This window comes from Chlorocebus sabaeus, chromosome 14 (assembly GCF_047675955.1).
Source record: "Chlorocebus sabaeus isolate Y175 chromosome 14, mChlSab1.0.hap1, whole genome shotgun sequence".
Classification (NCBI taxonomy): Eukaryota; Metazoa; Chordata; class Mammalia; order Primates; family Cercopithecidae; genus Chlorocebus; species Chlorocebus sabaeus.
This window is the reverse complement of record NC_132917.1, coordinates 98,240,115-98,254,410: the sequence shown is the minus strand read 5'-3', so window position 1 is coordinate 98,254,410 and position 14,296 is coordinate 98,240,115. Positions and strand designations below refer to the sequence as shown.

The 14,296-nt window shown below is 57.8% G+C and overlaps 1 protein-coding gene across 3 annotated transcripts in view; it reads left to right on the top strand.

The window, feature by feature from the left end:
• Positions 1-14,296, top strand: part of FAM178B (family with sequence similarity 178 member B) — a 98,039-nt gene extending 83,743 nt beyond the window's left edge. For all 3 annotated transcript variants that reach the window (XM_073023235.1, XM_073023234.1, XM_073023236.1), the window contains 3 exons: positions 11,760-11,837; positions 12,212-12,364; positions 13,946-14,296. In XM_073023235.1, the coding sequence (XP_072879336.1) occupies positions 11,760-11,837; positions 12,212-12,364; positions 13,946-13,978 (264 nt within the window). In that variant the 3' untranslated portion in view covers positions 13,979-14,296. The remainder of the gene's footprint in view (positions 1-11,759; positions 11,838-12,211; positions 12,365-13,945) is intronic.

Genomic DNA, 14,296 nt, shown 5'->3' with positions numbered 1-14,296 from the left:
ACTGTGTTAGTCAGGATGGTCTCGATCTCCTGACTTCGTGATCCGCCCGCCTCGGCCTCCCAAAGTGCTGGGATTAAAGGCGTGAGCCACCGCGCCTGGCCCATTTTTTATTTTTTTTATAGAGACGGGGTTTCGCCACGTTGCTCAGGCTGGTCTCAAACTCCTGAGCTCAAGCAATCCTCCCACCTCAGCCTCCCAAAGTGCTGGGATTACAGGCGTGAGCCATCTCAATGGGCCCCGATGCACTACCATCGAGATTATTGATATTTTGGCTGTGTCAAAACCTGCTATTGCATATTATACTCTTCCTTACCACACTTGCTTACTGTTTCTTGCTTTTCTTTTTGCTCTACTGATGCTCTATTTATTTATTATTTAGAGAGAGAGAGAGGCTCGCTGTGTCACCCAGGCCGGAGTGCGATGGTGTGATCTTGGTTCACTGCAACCTCCGCCTTCCAAGTTCCAGCGATCCTCCCGCCTCAGCCTTCCAAGTAGCTGGGATTACAGATGCCCACCATCATGCTCAGCTAATTTTTGTATTTTTAGTAGAGACGGGGTTTCACCATGTTGGCCAGGCTGGTCTCAAAACTCCTGACCTCAGGTGATCCGCCTGCCTCGGCCTCCCACAGTGCTGGGATTACAGGCGTGAGTCACCGTGCCCGGCCTATTGATGTTCTATTGATGAAGTTTTTTAATTATGTTTTTCCCCTTAGGGATTTGGGAGGTATCCAGTACCAGGATCTTTATGGTGGGATGGAAGTTTCTCCCTGGTTGGTTAAATTTGGGGACTGTGAAGTTGTTAAGTATTTTTCGTTGTATGGAAAGAAAACTAAGGACCACAGAGGGGGAAGGTCCCAGAACTGGGGCAGAGTCGAGGCACCAGGAGCCTGGTCCCCATCTCCCATCTGCCCCCTGAGCATATCCTCCTCCCAGCGAGATGATGTCCTCAATGGATAACAGCCAGGGGGCAATCTGTAGGTTCTGCTCCTGTGATGGTCCCTGCGGGGGGCACCACCCAGATCAAGGCCCCCGACCGAGTACAAGTGGCTCTAGTGAGCTTCCTCGAGGTGCACACCACTCACGGTCCCCAGCTCCTGCTCCTGAGGCCTGGCGGTGTGTGGTGGTTTGTTTACTGGACAAGTGCATTGGTACAGAACGGAGTTGTTGGCGGGGGGCGGGGGGGCGAGTGTGCCCCAGGGGTTGGGTGATGCTCTGGGATAGACTCAGCCCGGCTGTGCCGCACTCCACTGCACTCAGGCTCATTCTGAGTAGCTCTGTTCGTGTTCTGCAGAGGGCGGGGCCTCTGCTGTGTGTTTGTGCATAAGTGCGTGCTGTGCACATCTCCTGTATATCCTTGTGGTGTGGTGCGTGTGTTGATCGAGTTGGGAAACAAGTTTTACTGCTTCGCTCCTGCTGCTGCAACTGCAGTTGTCTGTCCCTGTGCTGGGTGACCCTGCCAAGAGCCGCCTCAATGGGAGGCTATGGTGGAGAAAGGCCTGGCTCTCGCTGCAGGGCTGGGCAGGGAGGGGGCCACTGCCCTCTGGCAGCTGTGTGCTTGCCTCTGCCCTCTCTTGCTGGCACACTCAACTCCAGCAATGGGACATGTGTTCCCCTGGCACAGGCCGCTGACCCTCTGTCCCCTTGAAAGGCAGATGGACACTCTTTCCCCATTCCCCCTATGCACTCTGCTTTCCCACCTGGATGTGTCTGTCTCTTCCTTACTGCCCCGCTGGGCTGGGGACCTTGGTTAGGCCAAGGTCAGGAGGGTTGGGAGGACACCGACTGGTTTTGAGGAACAGAAAATGGATATTCATAACTTGAGTTCCTCTCCTGTCTAATCTGTGGTTGGTTCTGTCTTACTTCCTCCAAAGTTCAGAACATCAGACATATTTAAAAATAAACCTCAAAGAGATGGCCTCTGGGAAGCTGACCCTCCAGGAGAGGGGGACCTCAACAGATCTGGGGACAGGCCAGTACCTCTGGGCATCCTAAGGCCAGGCAGGGCCCAGGCTCAGGCCAGCTTTGTTTGGGTCCCAGAAATTCTGGTTTCTTTACAAGTGTATGAGCAGGCTTGAAGTGACAGAGTTAAGCTGCGGAGGCAGGCTTGCATTCTTCAGCCAGCTTTTGCTCAGGGCCTTGGCAGCACCGGGGCCTGCTCCCTGCCCCACCCCACCCAGGCCCCGTCCTCCTGGAGACCCTTCGAGGCCTCTCTCCCTAGACAAGTGACTCATCAGCTTCCAGCCTAAGACGACTCTGCCTGGGTCTCCTCATCCTTTAACTCTTCCCAGACAACCCTGTGGATTATCTTCCTCTCGTTCTAACTGAGGAAGGTAGACTCTAGTGCCTGTCACGTCGTATGAAACTGCCAGCCAGAGCCCCCTGCAGCTGGCCCAGTGCGCGGCTTTGCTGCCGCACATTACGTGGGACGTTTGAATCCAGGCAGTGATGGTCTCCCAGAAACGCTCTGTTCTCAGCACCGTGTCTTTGCTGCTGCTGTCCCTGCTTCCTGCGGAGCCCGGACTCTCTCTCCTGTCCTTGGATTGCTGCGGGCGTGGCTCAAGCCGTGGCTGGTTACATGTTGCTTCACAGACTTGAACGGCTACCTTCTAGGGTCAACCCAGAGTCTTCACCTCAACCACAGCCCCCATGGCTCCCCCTGAAATGCCTCACCCTGTCCACGTAGAGTGGCTCATGCCTGTCATTTCAGTGCTTTCAGAGGCTGAGGCGGGAGGATCATCGGAGCTAGGCGTTCATAGACCGCCCTGCACAACATAGCGAGACCCTCTCTCTGCAGAAGTTTTTTTTTTAAATGAGCCAGGTGGCCGGGCGCGGTGGCTCCTGCCTGTAATCCCAGCACTTTGGGAGGCCGAGGCAGGCGGATTACTTGAGGTCAGGAGTTTGAGACCAGCCTCAACATGGAGGAACCCCGTCTCTACTAAAAATACAAAATTAGCTGGGCATGGTGGCACATGCCTGTAATCCCAGCTACTTGGGAGGCTGAGGCAGGAGAATCGCTTGAACCTGGGAGGCAGAGGTTGCAGTGAGCCGAGATCACGCCATTGCACTCCAGCCTGGGTAACGAGAGCAAAACTCCATCTCAAAAAAAAAAAAAGCCGGGCGCGGTGGCTCAAGCCTGTAATCCCAGCACTTTGGGAGGCCGAGACGGGCGGATCACGAGGTCAGGAGATCGAGACCATCCTGGCTAACACGGTGAAACCCCGTCTCTACTAAAAAAAAAATACAAAAAACTAGCCGGGCGTGGTGGCGGCGCCTGTGGTCCCAGCTACTCGGGAGGCTGAGGCAGGAGAATGGCGTAAACCCGGGAGGCGGAGCTTGCAGTGAGCTGAGATCCGGCCACTGCACTCCAGCCTGGGCGACAGAGCCAGACTCCGTCTAAAAAAAAAAAAAAAAAAAAAAAAAAGCCAGGCGTGGTGTTAACAGGGCATAATGGCACATGCCTATGGTCCTAGCTACTCGGGAGGATGGCTTGAGCCCAGGAGTTTGAGGCTGCAGTGTTTGAGGCTCCCAGCTGTGCAGCGAAGAGGGCCAGGCACAGTGGGGACGGTCCCTTACACGCCATCCTCAGTCTGCAGGAACAGCTGCCAGGATGACCACAACCTTCTCAAGTGCTCTCTGCGCACCACCTTTTCTGTCCCTTCTTCCCTGTCTTTGCCAGGACTTTTTAGTGATGGAAACACAAACACAAATCCTGGAAAGCCCTGGGACAGTTCATCAGGCTTAGAGGGACCTGAACAGTGTCAGAACACCTCCGTGTCACACCCTTCTCCTCCAGGCTCTGCCCCTTGGCGCCTTCCCAGGCAGGCTCTCCCCTCCTCCAGGCTCAACGGCCTTGTCTCAGCAGCCCTAGGCAAGTGACTCATCAGCTTCAAACCTGACACTCTACCTGAGTCTCCTCATCCTTTAACTCTTCCTGGACGAGAAAGAGCTCCCACCCTCGAACCGTAACCAGAGTGGCGCCTCATTGGCTTGGTTCGGGTCCAGTGCCCATCTCTAAGCCAGTCACATTGGCAAGCTCGCATACAGTGAACGGCCAGCCCGGGACTCACGTCCACCCCTCGAGTCAGAGCTGGAGTCACCACCATGGAACAGTTTGGTCTGAGCGTAGGGGACAGGAGGCTGGGACACTCTTACAAAGGAAGGGAAAAGACAGGACCCCTGGACGTTTACAGCATCCCTGTGGTTCAGTCACGGGCAGTGGCCTCGTGCTCTGGTGTTGCTGGGAAGGATGAGGAGGGCAGTCCCAGGCTCTGGCCAGACGTGCCAACACCCCGGAGACAATTCAGTAAGTGAAAAAGCGAAAGACAAGAAGGGGAAGCTATGGGAAAACCATTGCTCTGTCAGGGTGGTTATGCAATGTCTTGGCTGGTGTCAGTGACCCCCTCCTGCACCCTATGCGCTCACACGCACACTGACACGTATGCATTGATGTGCACGTGTACAGGCGTGAACTCTTACACACAGGCACCGAGAATCTTGTCCCTCTCTGGGCAGTCTGCAGAGCTGGGTTTTCTGGTCCAGATCTCCCTGGTGTAAAGGTCTCTGGACCCAGCTGGAGGAGCAGGAAGACCCCGCTAGTGCCTGCCTGTCATCTCCCTGACCCCCACCAGCAGGAAGCCAGAGAGGAAGGGGGACTGGGTGGGAGCCTCCGACCTCCAGCCAGGACTTGCCTCCAGTGCCTTGGCTCCTGCCACCAGCCTCTGATGGAGGAAGGGGGAGATGCTCTGAGATAACCTCCCCACCGCAGTCTGCAGGAATCCGGAGCTCTCAGCCTTCCATCTCTTTCCCTCCCCAGCCCCATGCACTGTGGTCTCCACATTCCCTCCCTGTCCTCAGTAGCACAAGCAGGAGCCAGGGATGCTCAGGCCCCAGGCCCCAGCTAGGGATAGAACTTAAGAGAGCCCCGCTGTGAAGGCTCTCGGATCTCTGAACTCACTCTCTGGGAAGCCAGAGGTGCAGGTGAGAGCTCCTGTTCTGAGGGCGTGGAGGGTGTGGGCACGTGCTGGGCCCCACGTCCTCTGCAGCCTAGAAAGAGACACCCACTTCTCTGCCCAGCAGTGCCCGAAAGCAAACTCCATTCAGTGGCCATTCACTGCAGCGGAGCTGGAAGTCCTGCTTGCTGAGCTGCTGCCAGCCCATCTCCCGTCACCCTAAATGGGCCTCATCCCTGCTCCGCGTTTGGGTCATCCCTACTCCATGCCCTAGCAGGCACTTTCACTGACAGAATTGGGTGTCTTGCCTGGCAGGCCCCACCGGTGACGTCTGCTCTCTGGCCTCTTGACCCTGTGTCTTCTGGGAACCTAGGTTAGGAAGAGGTCTTAGGTCACCACCTCATTTCCTAGCGGTCGGTCATATGTCTTCATTTCTTCCTCACTAGGACTTATGACCGGCGACCTGTCCTGGTCAGAGTCACTTCCCAAGTCGGCTTGCCTTTGGGAACAGAGCTTTCGATACCGCCCTCTGCTTCCTTTTTTAGTGTCTGCCAAAGCCAAGGATCAGGGGGTGCAACCTTGGAGCGGAAGCTGCCTGGGCAAGGGGAAGAGGTTGTGTGGTTTGCTCATGAGACAGGGAAGACATGGCAGCCTCGTCCTGGTGGCCAGTGCCACCCTGCAGGGGCTCAGAAGGCATGTACCTAGAAAAATGCATCCCCTTTTGCCTGGTGTCCTAATGGACACACCAGTCGCCTAAGCTCTGGCTCTCTCCTCAGACTGAGGCTCTTGGCCTGGGGCCTGAGTAGTCCTGCCTCGGATTACTCATGACTCGTTGTTGTGCCCAACCTGTGTGGATACCTAGACTGTGCCCTGGGGGCCCAGGCTGCAAAGGGCATTCCTCCTCCACCCTGGGGGAACAGCCTCAGCCTCGCCCTGTCCTTCCAGTAGGAGGCCCGTGGACCCTTGCTGTGTCCCAAGGGGGATGTCCACAGTGTGAATCCTCTTTAGAGACCCACCACCACCCACGCACACGTGGGGAGCTCGTCCTGCCGAAGGCCGAGAGCCCAGACATCTGCTCTTGGGCCAGCCCTGCCCCTCCTGGACACCGGGTCATGATCATCAGGGAACCTCCCCACGCCGCAGTTTCCATGTCTGCTGAAGGCGGGGTCCCAGGCCCTCTCTGCGTGCCCTACTGGATCAGGGTGCCGCGAAGTGGTACTAGATAGGCTTAAATTGAACAAAAAAAGGGGAAAAAAGGATTGTGACCCAGCCCCAGCCTCGGGTCTGAAAGGGCCCAGGGTAGACCAGCGCAGCTTCAGCCTTTCCCAGACTCCGTTGGCTCTAGAGTCGATCTTCAGTCCGTGTGCTTGCACCTGAGTCCTGAGAGGACTCGTGTGGCAATGGTGACACCTAAGGCAGAATACTTCTCCTGGGCTGGGCTGGACTTCTAGGCTCTTGAGATTGGGCTGAGAGCAGCCCAGCCAGGCTAGGATTAATGCATGTTCCCAGGCTGCCACCACCCAGGGTCCATTAGCATGGAAAGGAGAAAGCAAGGGGACCGCAGGCCGGAATCCCAGCGCCAGCAGACATCAGGGCCAGCCTCCTGAGTGAGAGGTAGGGACACCTGGGGGTGAGCCCCTGGGCCCCAGCAGCCTGGCTGGGAGAGCCGTTCCCTCTGGGTCCACCTTTGTCCTTCCCAGCAGGTGTTTCTGGGTCAGCCTTGGTTCTCCCCGTAACACACACACACACTAACTGCCCCAGAGCCTGGTTGGACCTGGTCCCTCAGGGTCCTCCTGCCAGAAGCAGGTCTGCCTTCCCCACCCGGTCTGGCAGCCTCCAGGAGCGGGCTGGATTTGAAGACTCGTCCAGGGTTAAGACTGGATTCTTGGTCATGACCTGAGCGGGGAGAAAGGTTATATGTTCTGGCCAGAGCGAGTGGCTTCCTGGGAGAGCCTCTCCGTCCTCCTTTCCTGCCCTCCTTCAGCGTAAATAGCCCAGGCCACAGCCCGCTCCCTTGGCGTTGGCTGGAGGGGAATTTTCTAAAGGATGAAGTTCCTGGGAAATGTCCACCCTTTTTCCCTTTTTTCTATGACAAAAGCACTGCTAATGGCTCCTGCTTGACTTGGGAGTCTTGGCTAGGGGAGCCTGGGGTCAGAACTAGCTGGACCAGAACATGGAGATGCTGACCTCCCTTCCTCTGGTGACAGTCCCAGTCTGCTGTCTGCCGTCACTCAGCCTTGTCATTCCTTCCCCAGGGGGAGGGCACGGCCCCCTTGAAGGCTCTAGAGTCAGGAGTGAGGCATTCCTGCGTGGAACTTCTGAGAAGAGCCAGCCCACCAGGCTCCGGGGAAGACCCAGAACACGGGAGCTGGGCCCTTGCTGGCAGCGGTGGCAGGGATGGGCCGGGCTTTGCTTGTCAGTACTGGGTCCAGGCATGCCCTCAGACTCTGCCTTTCCCCATGATGTTGACTGAGGTTTCCGGGGTCCCATTTCCCATCAGGGCTTCACAGCCTGACTGACGTGCCGTGGGGCAGGAGCTGGGTCCCATCTTCAGACAAGGTCCTAAGGCCTGGACGAGTGTAGCCCCCAGCACCCAAGGAGGGCTAACTCTGAGGCCACAATGAAGTCCCCACCGCACCAAGCAGTTCTGAGAGACCTGGAAGGGCCTCCCTCTGGCATTTAGAAGGGCCACCTTGTGCCCCCAGAGCGAGAGGCAGCAGGTAAGGCAGGGACTGCAGCCTTGGCTCGGCCTGTCTCCTGCCTGGTGGAAGGGAAGACGAGCCGTGCCTCTGCGGTGCCAGCCAGGACAGGAGCAGGCTCGCTAAGTTCAGGAATTGGTCACACTGCGAAGGAAGCAGGAAACGCAGCTCTCACACCTGGCCCTTCTTGTCTTGCTGGGAAGGGCCCCCTCACTCGGGCCCACCCCTGCCTGCCCTGCACCCCTCCCGTGCCTGCCCCTGCCGGGTTGGAGGGAAGGGGAACTCAGGGAGCCAGCAGTGCATCACCAGTAAGCCAGCTGGGCTGGGCGACTCGGGTGTCCACAGCCACTGGCGGTTCAGATGGGGAGACTCGGGGTCTGCCTGCTCCCGGCCATAGAGTCCCCTGTTTCCACTGAGCTTTTTTTCCTCTGACCTTCACACAGAGAGAGGGGCCTGGTGGGAGGGTGTGGACACCACGCCCGTTGTCTGGACAGGATCAGACTCTCTCTTACCTCTTTGCAACTCTGAGACCAAGAGTCCTGGGGAAATACAGGGAGGAGATGGAAGTGTTGGCACTTCCTATGCCAATAGTGAAGGCTGCTTTTCAAAATCCGTACTGGGAACCCAGCTTCAGCCAGGCCCCTGGAAATGTTCCAAGGGAGGGCATCTGCGCAGCCACCAAGCTCCTTCAATTGGGTCAACGTCTTCCTTACAGGAAGCACCCTCAAATGCAAGGAGGACGTGCACCCAGCCTCCAGGCAGCGTGGCAGGTTTAGTTTTTTCCCTTTGGAAAACACAGCTGATAAAATGTGGTTAACAGGGCTTTTCTCTAGGACTGCCATTTCTTACTCACTGTCCACCCAAACACTGGGAATAGTTTTCCTGGGATTCCCCTGCCCCCTCCCTGCCCCCTGCAGATTCAATTATGGGAATCAGCATAAGAAACAAGTTGTGAAACCAGTAACTCTCCACTGCCTGGGGTAAGTCCACTGAGGGAGTTTTCCTCCCCAATATTCCTCCAGGGCATTCGTCAGATCTCAGACCCTCCCCACGACTCCTTCTAGGAGGGGAAGCTCTGCAGCCGGGCCTTCTCCATACGGGAGACTCCCCTGAGAGCCCATGGGTGGAGCGGGCCACTGAGCTGCGCCATCCGGGGCTGGGAGTGTTCACAACTGAAAGGTCTGAGAGGGACAAGCCCCCATTCGCCCCTCCCAAGCCCACACAGTCTCCCCTGCAGACCCCAGGGTGCCTCCCCCAGCCATTCTCAGTGATGTCCCTGATAACCCTTGGATGTTTTCTTCGGCATCCCCTGCCACCTCTCATCATTCGCTTGCCCTCTCAAAGACAGGCCTCAGCTTTTTTTTTTTTTGTTTTTTGAGACCAGTTTTTGCTCTGTTGCCCAGGCTGGAGTGCAGTAGCACAGTTACAGCTCACTACAGCCTCAACCTCCCAGGCTCAAGTCATCTGCCTGCCTCAGCCTCCCAAGTAGCTGGGACTACAGGTGACCATGCTGGATAACCTTTTGGTTTTTCGTAGAAACAGGGTCTCGCTGTGTTGCCCAGGCTAGTCTCCAACTCCTGCGCCACAGCTTCCCAGAGTGCTGGGATTACGGGCATGAACCACCTCACCCAGCCTGGGTCTCAGCTTCTTTTCATGGCCAAGTCCCGCTGCCATGCCTCACACCCACCCCAAACCCAGTTAGGTTCAGTCAATTACAGTCGGCAGTATCTTGTTAAAAAAAGTTTTAAAGCAACTTTTATTGTATTCTCACTGTATGAGTATACACATTGTATAGAAATAATCTTGAAAAAGGAAAGATAAGGATACCCTGTAATCCTTTCTCCCAGAAGGAGCTCATTCTACTACTACCAAGTACATTCCAGCACACCAGTGTGGCCACATTGTCTCACCTGCCTCCCCCAGGCACCCCCAGCCTGTCCTTACAACTCTGCCCCCAGGTCACCCTGACTCCCTTGCACCTGTACCGGCCTCTGGTTCTGGAACCGCCCTCAGGGTCTGTCATCAGCCCTCCTCTGCTTGCACAGGGCCATCTTTGCCTGAACTCCTACTGTTCCTTTGAGGCTCACTTTAGCTTAGTCACTTCCTGAAGCCTCTAAGTTGTACTCCCCATATCCCCAAAACCCTGGAAGGGCCCTTTCTCCTTTTGGTCAGTGCAGAAGCAGAGGTACGTTATTTCTTGACCAAATGGTTGCCCTCCTGAAGTATCTTTGTCCCTCTAATGCCTGAGTGTCTCACGTCGCCGTGTCTCAGTCAAGGTATAGTGTCCGGCGCGCAGGCCCAAGCTTGCTTTATGACCAGGGGCAGTGAGCTCTTGCAGGACTGCAAAGACTGGACAGAGTCCCAAAGGCAAGGAAGGCCAGGTGGGAGGGAAGGGGAGCTCAGGGAGCCCGCAGTGCATCACCAGCAGGCCAGCTGGGCCGGGCGACTCAGGCATCCACAGGCTGCTGCAGGGACCTGGCAGGCAGAGGGAGCTAGGCTTCACAGAGGTTGGGTCTTCCCCACCCCACGGCAGCTCTCCTGGAGGCATGCCTCAGTTTCCCCCACCGTGTCTTCTCTGCATGCCGTGTGCAGGGCCACCTGGTCAGCCTGTGGAGTCAGACCGCCCGTGGGCCTTCGCGGTTGTGTTGAAGAACAGGCTGGGTCCTAGGCAGGGTGGGTGCTGCCGGTGGGAGCCTCAGGTGGCCTTTGACCTCAGGATTTTACACTGTGGCATTTGGTTTTTTTTTTTCCTTTTGAGATGGAGCCTCGCTCTGTCACCCAGGCTGGAGTGCAGTGGTGTGATCTCGGCTCACTGTAAGCTCCACCTCCCGGGTTCACGCCATTCTCCTGCCTCAGCCTCCGGAGCAGCTGGGATTACAGGCGCCCGCCACCGCACCCGGCTACCTCCCTGGCCTCCCAAAGTGCTGGGATTACAGGCGTGAGCCACCGTGCCTGGCCGGTATTTGGGTTTAAGAAGTCAGTTGATGGTACCAAATCTGATGCCCTGAGAAGTGGTCTGGCTTCTGCCCTGAGGAGACTCCTGGGCCTGTGCAAAGAAGCTATAGCCATTGCTGAGGCACTGCCTGGCGCCCTGGGAGGGCACGGTGATAAGGTCAGGGGAAGCCGGGGCACAGGGGCCATGGGTTGGTTCTGAGCTCCAGCCCATTGTCACCTGCCGGCGTCTCTAGAGCCCACCTCTCCCACCCCTGCTTGTCCGCAGGGCTGGTCATTTGCCACCTCCTGATCCTAGACATGGAGAGCTGAGGGGACAAGGCAGCGGGGCCTCTGAGTGGAGGGCGCGCCTGCGGGCAGTGACTGGGACTCCAGAGCAGGCCGCGTCCCTCCTGGAGCCTCACACCCTGGGACACTTCCCATGACTCGGTTTCTCTAAACGGCAAGCACGTAGCCCATAAGCGAATGGGCACCAAGAGAGTCCGGGGGTTCCTCAAGATCAAATTGTTCTCGGGCCGGATGGAGCAGGCCTGCGTCCTGTTTTCACTGCTTGAGAGAGTGCAGTTGGCAGGAATGAGGATGGAGGCGAGGTGTGCAGACACTCAGCCAGAACCATCGGCTCCCATCTCTCCGCCTGCCTCCTCGGGTCAGCAAGGAGACTGTCCAGGCAGGCTACACCCGTGTTGGTGCAGGTGGCATTCTGCCAAGGGGTAAGCTGAGTCCAGGAGCCATGGGCCACATCCCCCCAGAGGGGGTTCCCTTTGCTGTTTGCACAGAGGCACCCTGGCCTTAGTACCTACGGGTAAGGGTGGCCCGGGGAACAGAGGCTGCGGAGGTCGGAGTGGATAGGCTCCTCTCAGAAGGTGTCCTCTGTTGTCCCGGCACAAGGCTGGGGAACAGTGTGTGTTTCTGGATGGCTGACTCCATTTTCTAGAGGAAGGGAGGTTGGCACCTCATCAGAGGGTAGGCTGGGAGTGCCTGCTAGGGAGTCACAGCTTCAAGTAAGTGCGGGCCCAGGGCCTGGCTCACCCAGGCCGCCTTGAAGATGCCTCCCTGGAAACTGTCGCTGAATGCCTAGGGATGGAGTAAGCCCCGCCCTGGCCTGCCATGCTGCCCTGGCGGAGTTAGAGAAGCAGCTCCCCCTGTGCTCTCCCTCCAGGCCTGCTACCTGTGCCACAGCCTTCTGACGCTGGCCGGGGTGGTTGTCAGCTGCCAGGACATCACTCCAGACCAGTGGGTGAGTCTCCCGAGGGCCGGGGTTGGGGTGGGGGTGCCCAGCTGTGTCTTCTCCCCCAAGCAGCGTGGGGTTGACTGGGATGGCGCCCAGCCCACTGTTAGGAACTGCAGAGGGCAGGAGGCTGAGAGAGAAGCCAGCCTGGGAGAGCCAGGGCCTCTTCCTCCCGACAGTGCCCCACCAGCCGAGCCACTCCCAAGGGACACTGACCAGAGCCCTAGCAGTTGTGCTGGCCCCATCCTCCTTTTCCTGCTCAGCTTCTGAACAGTCACTCACATGTGCCCCTTCCTTTGTCTGAATTTGTTCTCCTCCTGTCCTGCTTTGGATGTGCCTGGCTCATGCTACACTCGCCTCTCGGCCTCCCTCCGCCTCCGCAGGGCGAGCTGCAGCTGCTGTGCATGCAGTTGGATCGCCACATCAGCGCACAGATCCGGGAGAGCCCCCAGGCCACGCACCACACCATGCTCAAGGACCTGGCTACCCAGACCTACATCCGCTGGCAGGAGCTCCTGACCCACTGCCAGCCCCAGGTGGTGCCCCCTCAGCCCCCAGACCTGGGAGGGGCGGGAAGTGGTCAGGCAGAGCTGGCCAGAGCCACCAGCACAGCCACCCTCGCTGCAGCTGCTGAGCTCCTGGCAGGGACATGGGTGGAGCAGGCATGTGGGGGAAGGGTGGGGACGCCTTGAGGGGCCTTCATCATTCTTATCAAGAATCCAGTGCCAAAGGCTGGGCATGGTGGCTCACACCTGTAACCCTAGCACTTTGGGAGACCGAGGCGGGAGGATCACAAGGTCAGGAGACCAGCCTGGCCAACATGGTGAAACCCATCTCTACCAAAGATACAAAAAATTAGTCAGGCATGGTGGCGGGCGCCTGTAATCCCAGCTACTCTGGAGGTTGAGGCAGGAGAAATCGCTTGAACCCAGGAGGCAGAGGTTGCAGTGAGCCCAGATTGCGCCATTGCACCCCAGCCTGGGCAACAGGGCGAGACTCCATCTCAAAAAAAAAAAAAGAATCCAGTGCCCAGAGTAGGTGCAGAGGGAAGGGGACACAGAGAAGTGCAGTCCTCAGGAAATGCAAAGAAAAGTTGCCCTGGAGAGGGAAAAGTCTGGACCCAGAGTGCCCGTCTGTCATGAGCAGTGCCAGGAAGGGGCCCCAGCTGTTCACCTTCTGCCCACTTGTGCTGTGGGCCTGAGGCTGGCCTCCTGCTGTGTTAGGAGGAAGGCTCCCAGGCTGCCTGGGTCCTCTCCACTACACCCCCTGCCCACGCCGAGTCTTCTCAGAGCTTGTAGGTGTGATACTCACAGCTAGTGTTTCTTGAATGAAGATCTGTTTTATGAGAACCCACACAACCCCCATGAGGCAGGTGTTACCAGGAGCCCATTTTACAGAGGAGCAGACTAACCAGAGGCCTGAGAGGCTCAATGGCTTACCCCCATGATGCAGGCAGCTTATGTGAATGTCAGAATCAGGGCATGAGGCAGCCTGACTCCCAAGCCTCCGAGCTAACCAACTGCAGCGCCTGTGCTGGTGCCCTCCCTTCCAGCCCCATGTCTCCAAACAGCACCCTGCTGGGCCGGCTCGGGGTCTCCCTGCCTGAGCCGCCAGCCCTCTGTGGAGGGGCGCAGGACCTGTGAGGACCACCTCCCACCCCACCACCAGTGCCCCTCCCCTTCTAGCCTGCCGCCTCTTGACTCCTCTCTCGTCCTTGCCCCATAACCTCTGACTTAGGGGTGACACATGGGCCACAGCCTGTGGTTTGGGTCTCAGATTTCGCCAAGTCTCTGAGAAGGCTAGAGAACAAACCTCACCCTCACTCCCCAAGGAACTAGATCTCACCAGCCTCTGGTGGGAGCAGCGTGCTTGTCATGAGAAGGAGGAAAAGTGATTCAGGGCCTGGCAGAGGGGCCCTGGCAGACCACTTGTACAGTCATGTAGCTTGATGACCGCTGTGTCCTCGCCAGCACTGTGAACCCAGGCATCCTGCTCACTCGGTCCTTGGCATGAGCCTGCAACGGGTGCTGAATGGACACCGCCAGCCCGGGGAGCTGCAGGGCAGTGGGCAACACCTAGGCCGAGGCCCTCACAGCCTGCTTTTCTCCTCTCCGCAGGCCCAGTACTTCAGCCCCTGGAAAGACATCTAAAAGAGCAGGGTCAGGGCAGCCCAGGGCTCCTGGCTCCAGCAGGAAGTGAACAGGCTCAGGGAACTGGAGGAAGCGAAGCATCAAGGCCAGAGGCGGCCCCATACTGACCAGCCTGATGAAGCAAGAGCCTGCCTCTGCCACCGCCCCAACACCCTCTCCTCTCAGCAAGGGATGGGCTTCTCTGCCTCGCCCACCCCTCATCCCTCTCCCAGCCATCTCCTCTTCCCCAAGGCCTCTGTCTCCATAGCTCTGGTTTCCCTGGGCCTCCGTCCTCCCCACCCTCCTTCCTCTCTGTCCCTGTCACTAATGTGAGGTTTC